This window comes from Molothrus ater, chromosome 3 (genome assembly GCF_012460135.2).
Source record: "Molothrus ater isolate BHLD 08-10-18 breed brown headed cowbird chromosome 3, BPBGC_Mater_1.1, whole genome shotgun sequence".
NCBI classification, from domain to species: domain Eukaryota; kingdom Metazoa; phylum Chordata; class Aves; order Passeriformes; family Icteridae; genus Molothrus; species Molothrus ater.
In genome coordinates this window covers 13,998,792-14,023,278 of record NC_050480.2, presented here as the reverse complement: position 1 = coordinate 14,023,278, position 24,487 = coordinate 13,998,792, and the positions used below count along the sequence as shown (strand labels likewise).

General features: G+C 40.1%; 1 protein-coding gene across 1 annotated transcript; it reads left to right on the top strand.

Moving 5' to 3' along the window:
• The first annotated feature begins 4,112 nt into the window (after positions 1 to 4,112).
• Positions 4,113 to 17,994, top strand: PLEK (pleckstrin). The gene is made up of 9 exons (XM_036381177.2): positions 4,113 to 4,200; positions 4,748 to 4,903; positions 9,934 to 10,115; positions 11,138 to 11,229; positions 12,042 to 12,226; positions 13,470 to 13,574; positions 15,221 to 15,304; positions 15,958 to 16,027; positions 16,871 to 17,994. The coding sequence occupies exons 1-9, from the start codon at positions 4,153 to 4,155 to the stop codon at positions 17,008 to 17,010; spliced, it is 1,062 nt and encodes a 353-aa protein (XP_036237070.1). The 5' UTR covers positions 4,113 to 4,152; the 3' UTR covers positions 17,011 to 17,994.
• The last annotated feature ends 6,493 nt before the right edge of the window (positions 17,995 to 24,487 follow it).

Here is a 24,487-nt window from a genome sequence, read left to right as displayed (position 1 = left end):
TTAAGCCCTCTGCCTCTGTGCAGAATTAGAGTGTTTTTTTAACTGAAAAATCAGCTGGACAGTCTTTATCTTGTTTGGAAATCACTTCAGTGTATCATCTTTCCCATAGAGACAATAATTTTGAACATATAACATTTGTTATAATTTCCCCTGCAAATGAAGCTTGATTTGCTGTAGTGACATATACTTATGGATAGGTCATGTGTTTTCCTGCAGATTAGGTGGGTTTGTGGCATTTACAGTGCAGCAAACATGTTAGAACCATCTCTGCAAGGGCTTGTGGAGCAGTGGAGCGGGTGTAACTGAGAATGTTGCCTTCCTTGCAGCTGCTGTATGGTTCCAATTTTTGGTATAAACACATCTTAGTCCCACTTGCTTAAATAAATGTGGTTGATCTTTTTTTCCCAGTGTTTGCAGGAACTTGTATTCTGAAGTAGCAGAAATAAAGAAGAATTTTCTGAAGAAATACAGCAGTAACTTCTCCTGTACAAGAAGAGTAAACTGAGCTAACATATTCAGTTCTGCTGCAGATCATGATATTGTGACAAATTCTGCTCATCTGACATCATGCACCTTTATGTACTTGAGACAGAAATGGAGAGGACATAGTAAATTATAGCAGATTTCCACATTGCAGGTTATCTTCTCTTTCTGACAAAACTCTTCCTCCCCTTTGTGGAGAGGTAAAAGAAATGCAGCTCTTCCTCTCTCTTATGCCTGATGCTGCTCTTTAGGAATGGCTGGACAAAGAAGACCCACATCCACAGTCCATACTCCCTTGCACCTGCCACAGCTACTGTGTGTTTAAGGACTATTTTGCCTCACATGAATGATTCAGCTACATCAGCATGTTTCTGTCTGGGGTGGGGGGGGATGAAGTGCTGATTTCCCTGCAGTAGTGTGTGGTAAATGAAACCAAACCTCAGCATTAAAGAACAGGATTGCACCAGACTTGTAAAGTGGAACAGCAAAAGGACCAGCTGAGCTTTAAAGATGAAATAGAAACAATATAGAGAAGTGTTATAAAAGTGGTTGCCTTCAGCTAACATTAGATGGAAGTTATTTTGTGTTTTGACACTGAGTTGCATAAGTAGTAATGGTAAATTCTGGAGCGTTTGACTAGGTGCCACTGTGTTTAGACTTACATTTCATACCTCCAAAGGCTTTTCACACAGATAAGTGAGAAGAAGGAGTTTTTGTGAAATTGTGGAGTCACCATCCCTTTCTGTTTTCATTAAACCACTTTTTAGTATAGGGATATATAGATATTCTATTGAGGAGTACCTATCCCTGGTCATCTCATATCACCAATTTATTGTGCAGGGCCCTGTCATCCTGATTCAGCACAAACACTGAGTCAGCAGGAGCAGGTAAGCAGGAAAACCTGCACAAAGGATGCCTGCACAGAGCAAAATACTGGCAGGTTCTTTTGTCTTTGCTCCCCATAAAGCCTTTCAGCTCGGGAGGGGGCTTCCTTTTCTCAGACCTGAGGTGGGGGAAGCAAAGTAGGGACAGAAGGAAGAGCTAACTGTGATCCTGTTCTCGGTCTTTAATCATAGCTCCATGCTCTGAAGCATCATGTCCTCAAGGCAGGTAATAAAGGGATAATTTGGCTTCCAAATTACACTTCGAGACTTACTGTTGTCTGTGACCGGTATTTTTGGTTTATCTAATTGGAAAAAGGAAAAAAAGTATCTTTTTCTGAAGATAAAACCACAGAATGAAAGGGAAGAGAAGGAAACAATTCACCTTTGTAGAAGGATTCTTGGCAGAACAAGGGCATGCTATTCTCCTACAAGAATTGGACAACCCTGACCTGCAGATTACAGAGTTATTTTGAAGATCATGTACTGTCTTTGGAACAAGAGAGACCATGTACCGTCCTTGGAACAAGATAGACCATGTACCGTGCTCAAATAGATACAAGAAAGAAAAATGAGCATTGTGCCAGGACGAGGCCAGATGCCAGGCATGTTGTGGGAACTGCTAATTTAGCACACCTTAGCTAAAATGCTTATAGCATGACAACCAATCAGCAAATAACATGTATGTATGAATGCAGCCACTTAACCAATGAACATTAAGCATTAGTGGTGTGAGACAGTGTATAGAGAAAGATAAATATGCCAAAGTTGCTTAATAAAGTAGAAGGACATGTAGCCCCATTGGTGTGATTGTCATTACTCGGCTGACTCCGTGGTACCCTCTTCACGCCTTCTTAAAGCAAAAAGAATTAGTGACCAAGAAAGACATTATACAGGAGGATTCTACAAGCTCCTCAGTCCATCAAACATCCTTTTAAAACTTCTGGGGAAAGAAGAGAACCTTCACAGAAATATAACTCAGAAGTCCCATTAGATCATCTCTGCTCTGGGAATCCAGGGCATCTTCAGTTCATTCCAAGTCCTAGACCTGATGGGCAAATTTTCTATTGTAAATGTTAGACAAGGTTTTTGATCACTTTTTAGTGGTAAATTTTTACTTTTAGTTCCAAGGACCATGAAGTTTTATTAGGTCTGTTTGAGCTTCTGTCTCTAATAATTTTAAAATCTATTTGTTGAATTCAAGTATGCTTCACAGCTAGAGAATACATGGAGTCTTTTATTTGAAAACTGATGGATGATTTTCTTCATCAGCAACTAGTGCCTCTAATAGCAATAAGATCCTTACAACAGTATGACTTACATGAGCAAAGGAACAATGTACTGGGACTGCAGGTTTTAGAAACCCCAAACAATATAGTGATAGATTAAATCATCACAAAAAGGTATGCTTTGGACAGAATGCACCATGACATAACCAGAATGTTTCAGGTTAAAGTGTTTAACCTGAAAAAGATGGTACAGACAGGTGCTCTGCCTGCACAGAGACTGGATGTGTCATTTGAGCAGCAACTCATTAGGAAAGACCTGGAAAAGGAAAATCTCTATTCAGACATTGAGGAAAAACACCCAGCACCCAGCAGCTGGGATAGATACAGATAACCAAGGAAGGAGTGGAGTCCCGTTTGTGAGAATACCACTAAATAGGCATCAGTGAGGAATGTCTAGGAAAGGTCTCTGAAGGCTCTGCTAACCTTCTGGTCCCCTATCACAGACCTTGTCAGACTTCTGAGTAAGACTTCCTTTGGAGTAAAGGCTGAGACAGAGAGTCATATGGAGAACAGGAATTTCTGTCTGTGAAAAAAGTCCCTGTTTAGGAATTTTTAGCTTGGCAGACGTGACAGATGGAGTCACTCTGGGCTCAATCAACACTTATCTGAATGAGGTTAGCTGCAAAAGTGACCTGGAATCTTGTGCTTGAAAGAACACAAGAGGCTGCTTCAAGACACCATGAAGCAGCCTCTTATTGCTTCCCATATACCCCCACTTTTTTCTATATGGGGAAGAGGGATTGTGACTCTGGTATGTATAAAAAACTATGGGTTTGCCTTGTCTTTTCCCAAATAAAGCCAAACAAGCTCTGCAGCAAGTAAAAGATGATTGTAGAAAGCATTTTGTGGTCAGTGCTCTATGTAATGCACAGGTCTAATCCATTTGTGCCTATTTGACAGCTGACATCTTTGAGAGGCCTCAGCACCAAAATCCAAATCCTGATTAAGTCTGGTAAACAAATTTCTTATGTCAGCAGAGGGCGCATCCTTGTTAACGAAATGAGGGTCCTCCACCTTCCTGCCAACTTCACATGCTTGCCCTCATGGAGCCAGGTTTGGAAGCAGGGTGAAGTGAAAGCATTGATGCATTGAAAACCTGTCTCTGAAATCATTTGGCACACGCCAGGCAGCAGCAGCACCATGCCCTGTGTGTTATGGTAGAGCTCATGTATTTGCAGAGCAGGCCCAGTTTCTTGTGACTGAGCAATGAAGTGCTTATTTAACTTCCCAGGACTCTGTCATCAAGGCTGGCTGTATTTGAGATGATGGAGTGTTTTGTCAGGCTGTTGTCTGTGCTGTCAGAGACAGACTATAAATACACACGTACTTCTGCATTTCACTATCTCTCACTTTGTAAGAGGAAATGGGCTTGCGATTAGCATTGAGAGGAACTTGTGAAATGACACAGTTGTACTGTAAAAACACCATCCCACAGACTTTGCTGCCAGAGGAACTCGACAGCCAGCACTGATAGAGCTGAGAGCAGGATTGCCCAAGCCATGGAGCGAGAGCCAATGCGCATAAGGGAGGGCTACTTGGTTAAGAAGGTAAGTGGGGTAGTTTGGGATTGAGTGGAAGAGAAAACTAACTCTGAACAGGTTGGGAAGATGCAGGGAAACATACTGTGGAATCTTGGCAAAGAGGCAACAGGAAATAGCCACAGCCTACTCAGTTGCACTTAATTGGGTTAAACATCAAGGAAGAATAGTGAGATTAAAGAAATCACATCACCTTGCCTCAAGACAGTGTGTGGGGCCACAGGCACATCCAATCTTTGGGAAGGTGTTTGCCACTCCACAGCAACCTCTTCTTCGGAGTCTTTTGTAGTACAGCCCATAGGATAAAGCCTTTACTTTTATTTAAATCCACAGTGACCTCCACTGGCAGAGCAACTACAAGGGGAAATAAATGGTGGTCAGAAAAATAACAATATTTAACTGCATAGTCAGATGGGTGAGGCTGTGGCATGTTCTCCTTGAAACACAAACTGTAGTTATTTTAGCATCAATCAGGCACTCCCTGGAAGCTCATATCTTCCTTGGGTATCACATGAAGAGTGTTTCATTGAACATAATTTGTGATTTATTGATGCAGGGCAGCATGTTTAATACCTGGAAGCCAATGTGGGTTGTGCTCTTAGAAGATGGAATTGAATTCTACAAGCGGAAGGCTGATAACAGTCCCAAAGGGATGATCCCACTAAAAGGAAGTACTATTCACAGCCCATGCCAAGATTTTGGCAAAAGAATGGTACGTACTTTTTTTACAAAAAGAATTGACAGTATACTTATACTTCTGGAAGCACTGAAAAGGCAAAAGGGTGATGGTTGCAAATTCCTGGCACTCATCCTAGCGGAGATTCTTACTTGCCTTAGGAGGTCACAAGCAGGCTTGGAATTGTGCGCTATTTGAATTCAGGACACTTCAAGAGGAATAATTCAAAAAGCACTTGGGGGTTGGTTGGTTGGTTTTTAGTAAACTTCTGAATCTCTCAGAGAGCAGAACTAAATTTTATTGGTGTGAGGATGTTTTGCAGCTGAATGGCAACAACTCCTGTATAAAATGTAAATCTAAGTGCCACAGAAAAATGGTAGTGGGAAAGTATTTTGTGAGCAGGAGAAACATTTATTTTTTGTCAAGGAACAAATTACTTGCTCAGACAGGAAGGAGATAAAGGCTGTGACACATATATTTTTAGGTTACAGGGTTACAGGGTTCCTGAAAAATAGTTGGTAAAACGGGATTTCTCATATGAGCAAAGAAATATATCATTAGTAATTTATCATTTTGTCCACTCAATTTCATCAAATAGGCATGATATCCCCATGAATTCCTCTGACAAAGGGGTGCCCCAGAATCTGGAACATTATTCCACCACAGTTAAAAAAAATTTACCACAGGGATACCTGACTAAAGATAGAAGTCTCTGTGAGAGTATTAGAAAAATGGAAAGTGTGAGACACAGCTGAGTTGGTGAACTTTACTTTTTCATATGAGTAAAGTGAGGATACTTAAACCTGTCCTTAGGTTTGGGAGTAAGTGGAATCAGGATCCCTTGTGTCAGATTTGGACCTGCTGGCTTTGCTTTTTCCTTCTTTTCTTTCTTCAGCATTCTTTCTTTCCTTTTCTTTTTTTTTTTTTTGGGGGGGGGGGGGGGCTGTGGTGTTGTTGTATTTTTGTTGTTGTTGTTGCAGAACCCATATTTATATGAAAAAAACCCACCCTGATCCTTACTAAGTCTTTTTAGACTTACATCTGTCAAGAGAAAGGGCCTGTTAACTTCCAAGCTGTCTTTAAGACAGTATAGAAAAAGGATGAGGCAGAGAATAAAGATTGCTGTTAATCCTGTGCTGATTATCTTATTAACAAGCCTCACCACAACACTCCTTACTCTATACATGAGGTATGAAGGGTACTATGCAAGAGTATCACCGACCTAGATTATAATGGTAAAAATTAAGTTTTTCTCACGAAGCATTCTTCTTCAAACAGTTTTGTGTTGGGTTTTGGCTTTTTCCTTTAATTTATTAACTCTCAAAAAGGCACTGCCATCAACATTGTTTCACAGTAGTTGCTTGAAAATGTCAGTAACATACAAAACATATGTGCATTCAACAAAGCAGGCACAGACGTCTGAAGTATCTGATGTCTGCTGAAGACAGAGTGAGAGAGAGCCTCACCTGCCCAAAGCTATCCTTTGGCATGCACCAGTCTCCAGAAGATGCATTGTATCTTTATGGAAGGGTGACAGTCTCTGAAGATCATTCCTTTGGCTGCACTGGGTTTTCTGTTATGCTTCATTTTACATTGGGTGTTTACATAATGAGCTTTACATAATGTTTCATTTTAGTTCCTGGGGCCTTTTCTGAGGGATAATAAAGACAAAGAAAGACCCAGGGGTTGAGGCATCCAAAATAGCTTTTCACAAATGAGATATGCTGCAGGGTTTGCTGAAGTCAGTGGAAACAATCCAAATTACTTCAGCAGGCATTGGAGCAGATCCTTCATATTGAGGTGGTGAGATTGTTCTGCAAGTCCACAAACCAGTAGCCCCGGAGATGGATTTTCTCTTAAAATTTCAAATAGTCAAAAATTGAACATGTTTATTCATATGAGCAAAGCTATCACCAGGATTGTTCTTACAAGTACTGCCTAATATGATTATACCTAGGTTCCTACATGTATTCCTTGAAAACGTAGTATCTTTATTTTTACATCTTACATTTTACAGCTTTACAGTACTGCTGAATTCAATGTTTCTGCATTCTGCTCTGGCTTCTCACTAGTTACACGTCAAAGCATACGGTTATTCCTCTAATGGGAATTACTCTGGTTCTTAAGTTTATATGGCTAGAAATGAAAGTATATTTTTAGGACAGGAATTCTGTATGGTGAATAGTGGGATAATTCTCATTGGGTCTGTTTTAAGTATAGTGTCATCTGTCTGGGCCCAGTTTGGAACAGGGACTATTGGGCCACAAACAAACTTCCATATTTCTCTGGTTAAGTTTTTAAATCAGCTTGTGTATCTGCACCAGGACTTCATTTGAAAGCTCAGAGCACATCACCAACATGCTTTGTTTACTACATCAATTGCAAATTGCAGGTGCTGAGGGGAAAAGAACCAATCTTGGATTTGTTAAGCACAGGTAAAGGCTGTTCAGAAGGGGCTGCAACTGCATATTTTGAGATTATATTTCAAAATGCATTCACTGCTGTCTGCTGTCCTTGATTTAAAGTTTGATCATTGTTTAATGTAACATAAATTCTGATATTCTTCAGCTTTTTCCATTTCCCCCATGGTTTTCTTGTGAACAGCATTATCCTGTTTGGTTGCTCATAGTAAGATTCATCTCTCCCAATTTAAGTACGTAAAATGTTGGTATTTAGTTTAGTCGAATGGTCTAATTTTCTCAAAAACACAACCCGATATACATCATCAGAGGGAGGCTTGGTCATATCTAGGACTGGAGAATCAACCTCTACCAATTTCAGAGGAAGCCTGGAAGTCCATCTAACTTACTAGCTTAACTTTGTAAATGCTAAAAAGAAATGGCTTTGCCAGTCTTTTCTGTGTGCTGGAAGTGAAAACCCTTCTTGGCATTTCACTCTAGGTTCCTTCTCAGCTCTTTGAAAAGGCTATTTTTTTCCTTTGGTAATAAATTTCATCAATGCTTTGGTATTTCATTCTATTAATCTGGGGTGTTAGCTTGACTGTTGAATATTGGGATTTGGATACATCTGTCTGTTTACTTTTGTCATACATTGTGCATTGATTTTTAGTGTGTAAGTCTTTCCTGCATAACAGAAAAGGTGAGTATTGCTGGAAATATGAACAGTATCAGATAAGAAAAGGCTACTTTTCTATCTGAGATGGACTTTGATGACTTGTTGCTTTATAAGTTTGAAATGTATCTTCCATGAAATTCAGTTGGACTTTGCACAATTTCAGGGTGTCAGATTTTTTCCTATTGGCCATTGTTTGGAAAATGCTTGTGAGGGATGTTCAGAAATGTATCATTTACAAACGTGGGCTTCAGCAGACTCGTTCAGAGTGCTGATTTCACTGATGTAAATTTACTGCTCTTTGACAGAGGCCTTTGCTTTCCTTGCAAGTCGTGCTGTTAGCTTGTGGCTTAGCTTGGCATTTTTAGACACATGCTGAGTCAGAATCTGTGATATTTATTATAATACAACTACAGAACAAATTAGTGTCACTCATGAGGAGCTATATTTTAGAGGAAGTGGAAACCTGAATAATTAGATCCTGATTTTCCATCCAGAAGATCACTGGATGGAAATTAGTTCAAACAGTGTGAACTTTGTTGGATGGTTTTGGGGTTTGTTTTTTTTGTTTTGGTTTGGGTTTTCTTCAGCTTATTGTTATTTTTTCTGTTTACAACTACCTCTAGGTGATCTATTCTCATTTTTTGGGAAACACAGTCTTTCCATTGTTGCTAGTGTGTTTGGATAGGTGATCCTAAGGTGTAGCCAAGGGTTGGAGGTATCATCTCCCTACTAAGCCATTAAAGTTTACTAGGCTGCAAATATACTCAGGTAATCTCTAGTGTATGACCTTTTCTCCCCTTGTGAGACAGTAGCTGAATATGATGTGAGGTATTTTTCCTTCTTCAGACTGCTCATGTGTCTCTAAATATTAAAAAAATTTACATCCACTGTAAGCCTGCAGGGGCTGGGTGCTTCTGATGCCTTAGGGTTTTAATTTTTATCTTTTTCAAATCCAAGTGTATAACTGTAAAACTCCATATAAAGTGTTAGCTATTGCTTCACATTTTGGTCAGACAAAATGATTCTCTAGGCCTGAAGCCCAAAGACACCTCATTGTTCCAGGCCCTGAAAGTATAAATAAAAGTGAGTTGGGGGAAAGAAACTGGGGGTACATGACTTCATTTCCTGAAGCTGTAATCGGAATATTAACTTCTGATATGTAAATGGACCAAACTTATATCTGTCTGAAAAACTCATGACCATTGTCCATCTTGGGTGTAACCCCTCAAAGGCCTCTGACTGTCCAAAGTGTACCTATTGAAGGCCTTTAATAAATACCCACTTTTATTCTCTTAATCTTGTCTAGCCTCTGTTCCAGGTAGCCACTCCAAGGAATCACTTCAGCCTTTCAGCTGTGTTGAACTTCTCAGCAAAAGTTAGAATCAGTAGCTGTACTGGTCCCACATACTGTTGCTATTGGGTCAGAAACAACACAGATAAACAAGTGCCACACTCCATGCATTCACAGAAGACTAAATAATTTTATTAAGAAACCCATTCCTTTTATACTCTAGTTCACTACAGGTGGACTTGATTGGTCCTTTAATTAAAACACCGTCACCATCAGCTAATTAAGAAACCACCCTTTTGGAAAACATATCTCCATAACACATTCCACATATTCACAACACCAGGTGCAGCAAGTTAAGATAAGAATTGCTTATAATTCTTCTCTCGGAGCTTCTTACAGCCTTTCCCAGAACAATGCCTGGGAAAGTTGTCTGTTTCTCTCTGTGACTAAAGAGCTGCCTCACAGAAGACTTTGGATGTGCTGATGTCAGCATCAGTGATGGTGAAGTAACAAAAGGATTCAGTTACATGCAGTGCTTGTTCATGGTTTTCTTCAGAGTTTCTATCATTTTACTGTGTCTCTAAGGCACTTTCTATAGTCCTTAGGCATAGGTAGGCTGTATGCTGTGGCAGCTTAATTGTGCCCAACTAGCTACACAAAAGCAACTTTTAAAAAAACCTCCTGTAATTTATTATTCCAGTTTGTCTTCAAGCTCACTGTGGCCAAGCAGCAGGACCACTTTTTTCAAGCTGCCTACCTGGAGGAGAGAGATGCCTGGGTGCGGGATATCAAGAAAGCAATTCATTGCATAGATGGAGGCCAAAGATTTGCCAGAAAATCCACAAGGAAGTCCATCAGATTGCCTGAAACAATCAATCTGAGGTTTGTTCTCATGGCTCTGCTCTCCCATTTACTTCCATCTGCAGTCAGTGTGTCAGACATGTAACCTTGGCCAGGAAGAACAATGAGCCTGTCTGTCCATGGATTCTCTCACAGCCCCTTCTGCATGACTAAAAACTTCAGTTTGTACCATGTGTCAGAAATGACCTGTCAATCAGAACTGGAAAGATCTTTTTGAATATACTATCATTTACCAAAACATGCTTGTTTATCAAAGATTTTTTGCTGATAAAGAGATTCCTGGGCATAATGGAGTGCAAGAGGATGTGCCAGCCAAAGTGTGACTCTTCCAGGAGAAGCATTTTATACAATAAATCATTTATTACAAAAAATATTTTAGACCTTTTGTTTGCTCTCCATCTTCTCTTCTTCTGATGTTGGCCTAGTTTTTGGATGGTGAGGGGACTGTGGTGCCTGTCAAAGAACATGAAACTGGCAAAGGGAGAAGAAGAGATAAAGGGAAGCAATCTGTTAGTACTTTTCAAAATCAAGGATGACTTGTTTTCTGCCTCAGAGCTGTAAATACCAAGATAAAGATGAGCCTGAAGTGTTCTTATAAGACAGTAAAACTGCACACAGGGTGAAGATCATCTGAGAGCATGCAGGCTTTGGGACAGGGACAGGTTTTCTGCTCAGCCCAGGAGCTTTGGGTGAACACAGAGCACAGCAGTGAACCCTCTTGCTGAGTCTGTGGGGCCCTGTGAAGGTCTCTCAGCAGTGGGTGTTCCTCTCTTCATGCTATAGTCACCACAAGTAGTTGCATTCTCAAAATAGGGAGATGTGGTGAGCCCTTTGTGCACTCTGCCCTCTGCTCCCACAGCTGTGAAGTAATGTAGTGAGACCTCTAGGCTTTTGCAACTTGAATTTTTCAGAAGATGCAAGAGATGAAACTAAGCCATGTTACAGCTCTGCAGAGAGCTGAACATGATGACAATGATATTGTTGTACAAACTGGCAAAACCTTTTTATTTGCTAACAGTTTCTGTGGTTCTTTTTATGCACAGTGCTTTGTACCTCTCAATGAAAGATCCTGAAAAGGGAATAAAGGAATTGAAGCTGGAAAAAGATAAAAGAGTGTTTAATCACTGCTTTACAGGTAAGGAGCTCCTGTCCCTCTATTCTATACAATAAAGGGAGCACAGAGTTGAAAAACTAAAGAGGTGAAACAGCTCTAAGCTCTGTAGAGCACATAGAAGTTTGATTTTTTTCTTGACTAATCCAGGAGATGCTCAAAGGATATATCTTGGAAAAGTGTTCAGTTATGGCCATGGTAAACAAAGGAGAATGATGAAATTTTACTAGTGTCAGAAAGATTAAAGTAATCTTTTGAGCAGATTGTAGTGTGAAACACTTAAATACAGAAGAATTACTCCATTCTGGATTTTTCATCACCAAATGGTGTCCCATTGTAATTCCCGTTTCACTCAAAGTCAAATCTGTATTTGTGCTCAAAAACACATAGATGTAGCACTTGAGGACATTGCTTATGGGGGGACATGCCAGTGTTGGGTTAATGGTTGGACTGATGATCTTGGAGGTATTTTCCAACCTTGGTGATTTCCAACAGCATTAAGTTAGTAGCATAGCAGCCTGGATCCAGGCTTGGCTATCCTCCGTACATCCCCAGTCTCTGCCTTTGAGGCTTCCCAGCTCAGCCCTGTGTCCCCTCCCAGCTCTCTTCTCCATCAGGAATGGTGTTTGAGAGTCGTCCCGGCCCCTGCCATCAGCTGGAAAGGCTGTACCTCGTTGGATGGCCAGGAACCTCCCTAGATTAACTCCCCATATTGTTGCTAAGAACATTGTTCAGGAGATTGATGAATACATGGAGTAGGCTTGTTTCCTGTGTACTTTTAGGCTTTTTCATGTCTCTCTTGGTTTGTGGCTGATATTTTGTTCCTTTGTAACCAGGCACATGTGTGATTGACTGGCTGGTGTCCAGCAGCTCCATCCGAAATCGCAAAGAAGGTCTCCTGCTTGCCTCTTCCCTCTTGAGTGAAGGCTATCTACAGCCTGCTGGGGACACATCCAAGGCAGCTGCAGAGGGACTGTCAGACACCCCCTTCCTGGATCTCAGTGATGCCTACTATTACTTTGTGAGCATTGATTCTGGTTTTTATTGTCTCACTTACTGATGCTCTGCTTTTCTCATGCTTCTTGTTCGGCTTCTTAAATCCTGGAGGAAAGATTGTACAGAAGTGGAGAAATATGTCTTAATTGTCTTTTTCCTGTGATGCTCAGAATGAGCCTGCTCACGTTAATAGTTGTAACCAGGATAGACTTTTTTTTTTTCTGGCACCTTCTAAGTGTGAATTGAGTGCTGAGACTAAGTGTGGGAAATGAATTTTTAGAGCATTCTCAAAGCGTGATAGAAGGCTCCCATAGTATGCATCTTTAGGCTGGGTTCTTTTTAACTTAGACTTTGTTCCTGGTAATTGTACTGGTGACCAGAATTTAACCATCTGTTTCCCTGTTGATTCAGTGGAAGAGAAGAGAGTAAATCATTCTCACAGGGCCTCAAAGAGTGGCAGAAGCTACAAATCCATTTTTGTGCAGAGCCATCAAGTCTGACTCAGCGTGAGTGTGCACACACACAGCTTGCCCGTGAGCAAAGAAGTAAAAGTTTTTAATATCCCCCAGTAACCTGTCCTGGGTGTCATACCCAGCCTTCTCCATTTATTACTTCATATTGTGTGGCCTGATTTGGAGAACTTGAAATATCCCAGTCAAATACTGTTTGAAAGATATTTGGCTTATGGACTTATGCTAACAAAAAAGTATGCCTTCTATAAAGTGGAAAAAGTAAATTGGTATTACAATTCTGTTTATATTTACCACATGGAATCACTTCGCTTCAGCAGAATGACTCTCCCACTACTCATTTGTTTTCCTAAATATGTTTGTGCTAGGGAGACTTTACCTGTTAGCAGAGACACTCCTGGTAAAGGCAGCCTTGTGGCCTCCTGGGTGCTTCTTGTAGCAGCCCATGTGTGACCTGCTTGCTTTTGGATTATTTTTAGATTGATTCAATGCCAGTGTGGTGTGAGGAGGCCATAGAAAGTCAATGTCTTGATTTGGTATCTTAGAAGTGTGGTTCCACCTCTCACTGAAATGTGCCCATGGTGATTTGGAGAGCTCCTCAACTTCACTGGGAGGCTCTTCCAGTAAAAGGTTCGAGTATTTAACAATAACCATAACAACAACAACAACAATAATAATATCTTCTTTGGGGTGGCAAAAAACAGCACGGAGGGAAGCAAAAAGATGCCAGCTTGGTACAAGTACATAAGCATGCAGCAGCTGTGTAACTTCTGTAACATTTCTCTTGTGGTCTTGCAGCCAGACAGTGGATTTTTCTGTGAGGGATATTCCAGTGATGATGACGTGGTCCTAAAAGAAGAATTCAGAGGCACAATTGTCAAACAAGGATGTTTGCTGAAACAGGTCAGTGCTGCCTGTCACTAGGATGATGTTCCATGGGTGCAAGATTACTCTTCTACACTTAAAAGCTTTAGATAAGAGCGAAACTACCCTATGGCATCTCCACACTTGGCAGGTTTCTTCTCTGTCTCTCCTGCCTTTGCACAAGGAACACTTGCTGCAGCACAGCAGCAGGACTCTGGACAAATATTGCAAGGTTAATTGCTCTTACCACAAAAGAAAACAGTTGATAGCTCTAATTAGGAAAGAGTCCTACAGAAGATGTGACAAGTCATTGGTACAATGCAAAACTGAACTCAGGTAAAAAAGCTGTCACTCTGTGTCCCTCTGGACACAAAACTGGATTCAGTTGCCAGTTTTCATGGACTTTTTCAGCATGCTTGAGCAAAGGAGTTGTTTCGGTCACTAATATTTGACGTGTAAGACAGAAGATAACAGAATACCTTCATTTCCAGCAAAACTTTAAGCAATACAGTGAATGTCATGTTTCCAAGGCCATTGCAAGCAGATATCAGTGAACTGAAGGCAAAATCAGGATTCTTCAATGAATAAAATGGATCAGGTGGGAGGGACCTGCAACAATCCTCTGGTCCAACCACCTGACTGCTTCAGGGCTGACCAAGGGTTAAAGCACATTGTTAAGGGTTTTGTTGTCCAAAAGCTTCTTACACATTGACAGACATGGTGAATTGATCAACACTCTAGGTAGCCTGTTGCAGTATTTGACCACCCTCTCTCTAAAGAAATGCTTCCTAATATTGAGTCTGAACCTGCACTGTTAAAATAGTCTTTGAGGGCCTAAGAACTTTTTGGTGGTGCTAACAAGTATTTCTCTTGTTTAATCAGTTTACTCAATGGAAGAAATTAGACCCACGCCTTGCTGCTCTTTTACTCTGTCACGTTCTTACCAACCTAGTTAGTAAGAGCTTCCATGCAAACAGGAGGTAATTGAGAAACTTGTATTTTGAAATGCCAGAGGAAGTGATTCATGACAATCTTCCACCAGTGTTAGTCTGCACTTGGTCAGCCTCAGTGAGTTGTGGGTCATTGCTTGGGAGGGTCACTGCTTCTGCTGAAAATGCTTCCATACCCATCCTTTTCAGTCATGAAAATGGGCCATGAGGCACTTATGTCCATATGTCTACCTGAGCTTCTCAGCCATGAGCCCTCCAGGGTGTTTAAGCCAGATAAGCATTTTTTTTGTTGTTATCTTTGCAGGGACAGAAAGACTTTCAGCTCATCCATGCCAATAATTCAAGGTACCTTCCTGCAAGGCACTTTGCAGCCATGTCTCTAGCAAGTAGTTATTAAACCCAGTTCTTATAGAACTCATGTGCATGTCATAACTACCAGACTGTGTGATATGTTTAGAGGAATCTCCCATGTTGAAGCTCCTCTGTTTTGCACAAAAAAAAAAAAAAAGAAAAAAAAAGAAGAGAGAGAGAGAGATAAAGCAGTTTGATAGCCCAGTTCTTGTGCAAAAGATTGGAATGTAGAAAAGGCAGATTTAATTCCTACTCCAGTGAGTATTTCCTGTCCAGAATATTCAGGTTTTTTCCCTTTTGTGTTTGCCTGTCCTCTCACACGTGGGTAAGATTTGCATGCAGGCCAAGCAGCTCTGTGACACTCCTGGTTTTGAATTTTCCTAGGGACATCGGAGGAAGAACTGGAAAGTGAGAAAGTTCATTTTAAGAGATGATCCTGCATATCTTCACTATTATGATCCTGCTGGAGTAAGAGAGATTCGGTTTATTTCCCTGTTTGTTTTGAATCCAGTGCACTGTAGAAGTACTTGAAAGTAGTATTTGCATGAGAATGTGACAGGGAAGATCAGGCAGGACAGTGGGACTGTTCTTCCATGGCCTAGCCATCCTCTGGAAAAGGAGAGTGAAGGATAGTTTCTGGGGCTGTAAAGTCAGGGTGGCAAGTGCCACCCAGACCTGGGAATAAGTAACACTAGTCTGTATTTCACCTCTTATTTGTGATTAATTGGAATTAATGTGTACTCTCACTTGATCAAAACAAATTAGGTCCTAAGTGCAAATGAACACAATGCAGTAATTTTGCAGTTTATATTTGAGGTATTTGCCGTGCTAGGCTGAGACATGGCATCCTATTTCTTGTGTATTTCTAATGGGCCCATTCCCATACTACATACTCTGCAGATCCTGAATTCTAAATCACAAGAGATTCCCTATTTATTTAGGGTATTTAACCACACCCCTAACCCTCCATGTTGACACCAACTGAAAATTTTCTGTTCTCTCAGGTGAGACATACTAAGTAATCAAATGGTTTTGTCTCCATTCTGGAAACGTAGCCATATGTTAGCATGCTACTGGCTTCAGAAGTGTTGCATTTCATTTTGATTTCATGTCCTCCCCAGGGAGAAGAACCACTGGGAGCAATTCACTTGAGGGGCTGCGTGGTGACAGCAGTGGAAGATATGCCAGACAGTAAGGAACCATATTGAATGAGCTCTCTAATACATTTTTGGTACAAACCCCTCCTTTCAATCTGCCTAAAATCACAAGTGTTTTTTATTCCAAAGCAATCTATGTACAATAATTCAGTAATTCTAATAACTGATCTCTCTCTTTCTGTCTGAATTACTGGGGAAGGGCACTGTGGTAAAAGTAGCAATAGGGAATCTTGTATATTGTCAGCACTTTGGGGAAGACTGATCAAAAGGATGACACACACCCTGTGTTAGGAGAACTGGCCTTTAGGCAAAGTAAACTGAGTTTGATCTCTTTAGTTAATGAATTTGGGATGGAAGCTTCATGTTAGAAATTGTTATGCCAAAAAATTGTTACTGTCCATCTTCTCTTCCTTCCCAAAGCTAGAAGTTGTGGGAACAGAAAAGGTGCTGCTGCAAGGACCAAGAAACATTAATTTCATGCATTGTCCTCTCTCCACATGAGAGGCTGGCTATCATATCCAGCAAGAGAGTTTGTTGGCATCTCAGAAAAGAAACAGATATGACAAACTCAAACATCTTATTTTTGTAGCTGGCAAGGCATGGGATGGTTTGGGGAATAGGATCTGTCTGCAGGATTGCAGATCCATTCATGATTTGAGACCAACAAACCTGTGACTCCTGAAAGTGAAATGTGCAGAATTCATGAGTGGTTTCGCTGAGAGAGAGAGACTCATGTCTTGGACCCAATGTTTGTGAAGGCCTGATCAGGCTCAGCTGTAAAAAAAAAGGAGATCCCCTTACAGTGTGTAAAGGAGGAAATATTCAAAGTACAAGACTTTTTTCTCTCATACCTGACTTTCTTATTTTTTCCCTGTAGCCAAGAAGTATGATGCTGACAACATCCTCTTTGAAATCATCACAGCAAATGAAATCCACTATTACTTGCAAGCAGCCTCATCCACAGAGCGTACAGAATGGATCAAAGCAATCCAGTCAGTTTCTAGGACTGGTAAATGAGGACGATCTTCCAACAAGACAGACAAATTAAATTAGTTACTCAAAGCAAAATTTAGCATTTCCCTAAGAGAAAGCAGTATCATCCCAAAGGGCTTGTAACTTGGAGTTGAGGACTGGGTAGAAGTTTCAATTTTATAGTGGGCACTAACAAACTAACATTTTTTCCACTTGTGTTATGGTAATATTTTACTAAATTATAACATAGAATATGCCATATTAGTGTGTTGCTTAGAGTAATCAGTTGACCTTGACAAGGTTGTACCTGTTACCACAGCTGATTCTGCGAATCTCACCCTTAACAGGGAACACAGTCATGTCACTGACAGAGAGTACCTCAATTAATCACTCTCTTCAGCCCGTGATGTGTTTCAGGATTTTCATTGTCTTCTCCAGACAAGTTTTACACTTTCTTCTTTACCACATCTTGTTGCTGCTTGTTCACTTATACAAATAATGCCATAGATATAAGGAAAAGAAGTCAACTCATTTGGAAACCTGATCCACTCCTTTCCAATCTGTAAGCATTAAGGGAGGGAAGAATGTATAGCTATGGAAACACCATAGTATAACTCCATGGAGTTATATGCTATGGAACCAAGTATAACTCCATGACAACAATATGAGGAAAAGTCTCTTCCCACAGTATTTCAAACACAAAGGAATCTCACTCCAAACTCCGTATCACCCAATTTTAAACATTGCCAAACTTCTCCACAAGAATCTGCCCCGGGACCATTGTTTCCTTTTATTTAGGTCTACAAAGCAGATGCTGGGTTGTTAGGTACAGCACTCTATTTGAATTAAGAATCTTGCAGGAAAAGGGCAAGGATGCATGGGTTGGTTATTTGAACTATTGATTGAAGTGGTTTCAATTAGGTTTTCCTTTTTTAACCTCCAGCAACATACTCAGTCCTTGATTCTGTGCCTTAGCAATATAAGAGAAACCTTGTGCTTGTAACTCAAATAAATATTTTTATTTGATAATCAGTTCACCTGATTAATCCTTGCATTTTTGTCTGACTGTATATCAAACAAATTTCTAAGTCTTAAAATCTAAGGAGGAGTTGAAAATCAAGTTAATGTCAGATGGTGCATGTAGTCTGTTCCTGGTACAGACTGATGTTTGAGTGAAGGAGACTTCAAAATCTTTAAAACTCTGTTCATAGATCTAATAAGGTACCTTATACTTAAGAATTCTTATTGGGATCTCTTCCATATAAAAATAAATGCAGAGCTAAAGCTTCTCTCCAGTTGTGCTTAATTGTACCTGTAGCTGAGCTAATGAGCCTGAAGCCCTCTTGCCTTGCATTTCTTATCCCAAAGAAAACACAATCTTGCAGGAGCAGCAGGCTGAGACACTGCATCATCATGTCCACTTCAGTTGGCCAGCAGAAATCAGTTTCTGGCAGGCATTTCCTGTCTCTCATGCAAGCTATCGGGATCGTTGAAGTCTGATGTGTCATTCTGAGGAAGGAAGACTCATGGTAAAAAGACCCACTTTTTGCTCAGCCTGCTTTCTTGATAATTGCTGCTTGTTGCTGCTTATTTTGCTTTCAGAGCTCACTAACCCAAAAATACCCAAGGGCACAGGAAAAGAGACAAAAACACGCCACACAACCACATCACAGGAACTTGTCCAGCTTACCAAAGGAGAGACATGACTGCCAAAATTTAATAAAACTAAAATGTTTTACCAGTCCATGACCTTATCATTTTAACTTGTGCTCAGTCCAAGGTATGGCTGTCCACCTATAAATGGTGTTTTCTTAGGCAGAGAATGATAGTCAGTGTATTTATGGGAGAGCTCTTATTTGTACCATCCTATATTGATGGGGTCTGTGATCTCATAGCTGGTGCTTCAGAAGACACAGTTCAATGGTTTGTAGGTGCCTCTGCTTCTTGGCAGCAGTGAGATCTTGTCCAAGGGAATTTAGAACTAAAAAGCAGCTACATGTCTATCAGAGATGAGAAGGCCAGCTCAGTAACTCAGAAGGCATGGAAGAGGCACAGATCATAATTACCGGCACAAAGAAGAGAGAGACAGCTTTGTGCAAGGAACTACCAAACAAAAAGGAGGAAACAGAAGAGCAGACCTACATGTGTCATGCTTCCTCTAACTTTCACCCTCTAAATATTTAAATCACACTTCTACCACACCCTCAGCAATTACTACATTAACATTGGTTTATTTTTTACTATAAGAAAGACCTAGTCTAAAGGACAACAAAATAAAGAACCCATTGTAGATAAGGATTGTATTTATTATCTTCAGTCTGAAAGACTTGTATAATATAATCTTATATAAATATCCTCTTAAGTTCATATTTGTCTTGCCACAACCTGCACTGAGCAATTTTCTCTCCCCTGGAACACTGCCTACGTGCTTACTACAGTCAGAGTCAGATTTTTGGTAATGTTGCCTAACCATGCACTCATAAAAACACCCACACAGACACAGCGCTCCTACTTCCATTTTAAAATGAAGTTTAAAAGAAAATGGTATGAAGCAAACCACAAACACAGATGCTGAAAAAATAATAACTTCAGCCCAACAAGCTTTTAGTTTGAGTCAGTGTTAGTACTTCTTATAATCCAACAGACAACACATATGGATGTAGTTTGGACTCAGTATGTCTCTAGCATTTTTTTCAAAGAGCTGTTTACTTTCTCTGCCCCACAGCTTTCTTCTGAAGGGTAAGGTGATATAATTTGTTGATAAGTGTAGTTTTTTTTGGTGCTTTTTTTGCAGTGTGCTGTCTTTGCTTTTTATTTGAAAGAACAGTTAACAGAAAGTGTGAAATGTCTACTGAAAAGGTGTTTTAGTAATAGAACAGTTTACTTAGTAATATTTAATCAAAGTTGTTTCATAAAGACAAAAAACTCATTAAGACCTCTGAGGTATCTAACTTTTACTGTCAAACCTCTCTTTTAGAAAAGTTTTTATTTTTATTTCTTCTCGCAATATTACCTATGACTCTTCAATGTAGTAGTACCTCTTCTGTCTTTGGCTTAGAGTTCACTTTACTACAAACATTAAACACCTATTTTTCCCCCCTAATTTGTTCTCAAATATTTGAGAAGTTATTTTAAGTTCAAACTACTTGCTTCACAGGGCTCTTGATAAGTGCTTTTCTCTTTTTGAAGTGTTTCTCCATTTGTTCTGAGTTCAAGCTTGGGCAACACTGAAATCCAGAAAAAATTCCCTAAATAATCTTTTTGGTCGGGGGCCAGAAACATTTAAGTAGGGTGGGACTTTTTGGGAGGAGGGCAGTGGGGTGGGAATGGGTTGGGTTTTTCAGTTGTTCTTTTTCAGTTTGTACCTTTTAAAACTGTAGGAGACTGTAGGAGGAACTTGAAAAAGGAAATGAGTAGATAAGAGTCCTCTGCAGGTTGTTGGTATTTCTGTGGATGCCTTCAGTTTGTGTTTTGAAAAGTGTAAGTAATTTTTTTTGTGAGCGGTGATCTTCTTGGTGATGTATAGAGATTTTTCTATGCTCAAAGTGAACTCTGACTGAAAACAAAGTTCTTCTTTTGTTGTTACTCATCAGACTTCTTGAAATAGAACTTCTTTTTTTTGCTTCAAAATAAGCTTGGGAGGAGGGCTTTGATTAGAACATAGCACTTCCTGCTTTGCATTTAGAACGAAAACTGCGGCTTTCCACACTTTGTTTCTGGTTCTTGTAGATTGCTTAATCTTTTTTTCCTTCCAGTGCAGTAAAAGGGAGACTTAGACTGTAAGAAAAGTGAATAAAATGCTGCTTTTCATGCTTCATTGGCCATGTTAAATTTTTTGGGCTTCATTAAACCTCTTTGCTTTCCTGCATGGACTCTGCCTTTGTTTTAAGATGACAATGTCTTTCCCTCCTTTTCTTCAACTCATTAAAAGATGACTGAGCAGGCGGGAGGAAAATAATCAAAAGGAAATAAAATAATAAATAAAATAAAACTAATGGAACTTTGCTTCTAGCACTTGAAAGGGAGAGACATGATGTTAGTGTTGTTTAAAATTTGCCTTCAGTACGTTTTTCACCACAATTTTGAATATTAATAAACGGGATCAAGGGAGAGGAAAAAGACCTGGGGACTGACTAGTTCAATTAAAAAATCCCAAACAACTAGACATCCTAATCTTCCTACATTCTCAAACTCTGATATAAAAAGGACATTGAGAACTCTCAGAGTATTGCCATTAGCCTCTCTCTCTATCAAATATACTAGAACAGCCTATTGCAGACTAATAGAGTATCAATTATGTAAATCAGTGTATGATCATGTATAAATCATAATCATAAATCAGTGTATGTCTTTTCATGTACCTGCTTCCATATCATAAGGAAAAGTCTGAAAATCCTTTCTTAATCTCCGAAGTATATCAAAAGAAAATCAAGAAACCATCTCTTTTGTCCTCTATTGCTTCTGCTATATGTGTATGTAGGTATCTTGCTTTTGAAAGCTTAAGTTGCTGTGTTTCCCAAGTACATGATGGTTATAGTACAGTAACAAAATGATTGCACATGTGTGAGACATTTTTGAATAATAGGAAGAGTTATTTAGATCAGGCTTTTAACACTCTTATGTAGCTTTTTGCTACAAGGAAGTCTTTAATGATTCTGGTGTACAAGTGATAAAATAAGATTGGCTTGTTGGTTTGGGTTTTTCTCAATTAATATCTTTTACTTAAGGAAACAGTTTATTTCCCAAGTTACATCTTCATTTTTCCCTTTCTTCTCTTCTGCCCTCCCCCATATCCTTCTTCTTATAGGTATTTTGACTTAGACATGCTAAAAGGTAGCTTGTGTTTCTGCTTTTAGGCATCATAGAGTGGATCTTGGATGAGAAAACATAAATGCCTAGTGTCATTTCAGAATTGCTACAACATAACATGTGTTCTTTAATCACCCCCTTAAAACAGTAAAAACTTCCTCTCTTCTCCTCATACTTGTGGGCTGTACATACACATGTAACTCCTTTATGAGTATTGGGTCCCTGTTTGAGCAGGTCCCTGGTGTTGTTATCTCTAAGTACACACGTTGATGAGCTGCATGTTAAAATTACTTTAAAGAGAAGTGTAATTTAGTGAAACAAACTGTCTAGAGACCAGTGGTGTTCAAAAATAAAGGTGCATTAGAAAAGCCAATTTATTCTGGTCAGCCATAGTGGGTGACTTTTGGCACGTTTTTGTCATTGGCTATGCTGTTAAATGTCTATATAGCGTACCTGGTGAAACCTAGGTGTTAGGATATCCCACATATATTTGTTCAGTAGCAATGTGTTCTTTAGCAATGGGATGGAAAAGTAGTGGAAACTATTGAAAATATTCCTTCAATGGAACAGACAAGTAAAGCTCTTATGGGGTATTGTAATATTTCATTTATTAGTTGCTAGATACTGCTGCTGCAAAAAAACCACTTTGTCTTTCTCGACTTTTCCTTTTCCCCATACAGGATTAAAGGCTTAAGGTGGCTGGTTTGTTTGACTGAAGTTTTCTCTCTGCTCCCAGCTTGCTCAACCTACACCTTCAGTTCAAGTCTTCAAGCTGAATCTTCCAATAGGTAGCTGAGAGCATCTTTTGGTTTTGGCATTCTGAGACCATGGAAATGTTTAAAAATATTTGGTGCTATGAGTGATACATTACCTCATGGCCACTGGTGTCCTGTGGCATCTGGAGAAGCCTTTGTGCATAGCTCTGGTATCTCAGCAACAAAACAGCTCATGCAGTCAGCACCCCTGGATTGACAAAAAGCAACTCCTTTGCCCCTTAAGGTTTTTAAAGTTTTTAAAAATGCAGCTTTAACAACATTTTTTAAATGTGAGCTGGGGGAGACTGCATCAAACTGTGCCAGTACATAGAGTTATCCTCTTAGGTTTCATCTTGGTAGGTTATCCAGGATCTCTGAGTCTGCAGCCCATCACCTCACTCCTTCCCTTTCAATCCACGGTTGTAGCTTGGGTTTTTTGGTTTACCAGAATGGCAGAAGTGGGTCTAGCCCTTCATACTGAGGTCTCAACCCCTCCCGGTCCCCTACACTCAATTCTTAGCATTGTGCTGATCAGAAGCTGCTGCTGACTTAAGGTGTTAAATGCAGCAGGTTATTTCTTCTGTGGTTTTGGAGATGGACTTTTCTAAACAAGCAATATGGTGAAAAACAGCTGTCAAGTGTCAACGTGCTCTTGGGAGCCCAATATACCTCATCTCAAGTTCATTTGGAGGGAAAATAAAAAAATAACACCGCCACCACCTAAGCCCTCCTAGCTGTATCCTGTCAGCTCTGGTGGACTGAAACAATTGATCCCAGTCCTGAACTCAACTGTTCTGCCTTCAGTTGGGATAACTTTGTCACTGGGTACCTTCCAAAGATGATCAGGATAAAGACATGACTATCTGCACGTGTCTGCCTATTGGCAGAAACACTTGACAAAATTAGCCTTGAAATTTGAGTGGTCTGATTAAAAGTCTGTGGTGATTAAATATCTCATGCATACTTTTTCATTTAGTCAGTTAATGGTGATGGCCCAAAGCCACATCCTGCACCATGATGAAATAAAGCCACGCTGTCAGCTAGTCATTTCAAAAATGGAGCACTGCAACAATGAGTAGTTGCAAAGAAGGTTCTAATGCCAACAGGTGTTATTAAAAACACCACAGGTGGTTTTGGAGATGCAGAAATGAAAAGTTGACCTGGGGGGCCCTACAGTTGAGCTTCAGTGCTGGTCTTTTTGATATCTAGCTGTGCAGCACCTCAGAGGGTTTCATGCAGGAGAGAAGACTTTTTTCCTCACAGAAGCCTGGCTGGTTTAAGGCCTTGTTGCGTAGTTGAGTTGTGTGGGCAGAAAACATGTGCAAGCAGCTCTGCACACAAAAACTTCACGTGCTTTCTCCAAAGGGCTCTGTATCCAGGGAAAACCAGGTGGGTAGGATGATGAATTGCAGGAAGGCCAGCCTTGTGAAGGCTGACCTAGAACAGAGACTAGATGGAGCTAAAGAATAAAGTACATATTTATTAGAAGGCCTCAATGGATACACCTTGGGCAGCACAAGAGCCCAGCCAGAACTACACCCAAGATGAACTCAAAATGGTCACAAAATGGACGACCAGTCAGGGGGTCTCACACTTTTATAAGCTCTGGTCCTTAGCATATTGGAGCTAATTGTCCAATTATAGCTTTAGGTTATGAAGTCCCATCCTTATTTTTCTCTCTTCAGTCCACTGCTGTTTATGCTTTTGGGCCTGAAATTTGGATCATGTGTCCTTGGTCTTCATCTGGAGAAGGAATTGTTTTGTCTACCTACTCTGTGAAGAGAGCCTACTATCCCCTAATATGAAGCTCAGAAGTACACTCTAAAGCAGTATAGAATTGGAAAAATATAAAAGCTAAAACCTGAGGCATCACAGGTGGCTAATGGAAAGCCTAGGTGATGGACACCTTCGGCACCTTTCTGCAGCTGACACCTTCCAAGTGTCAGAGGCATAAAAAT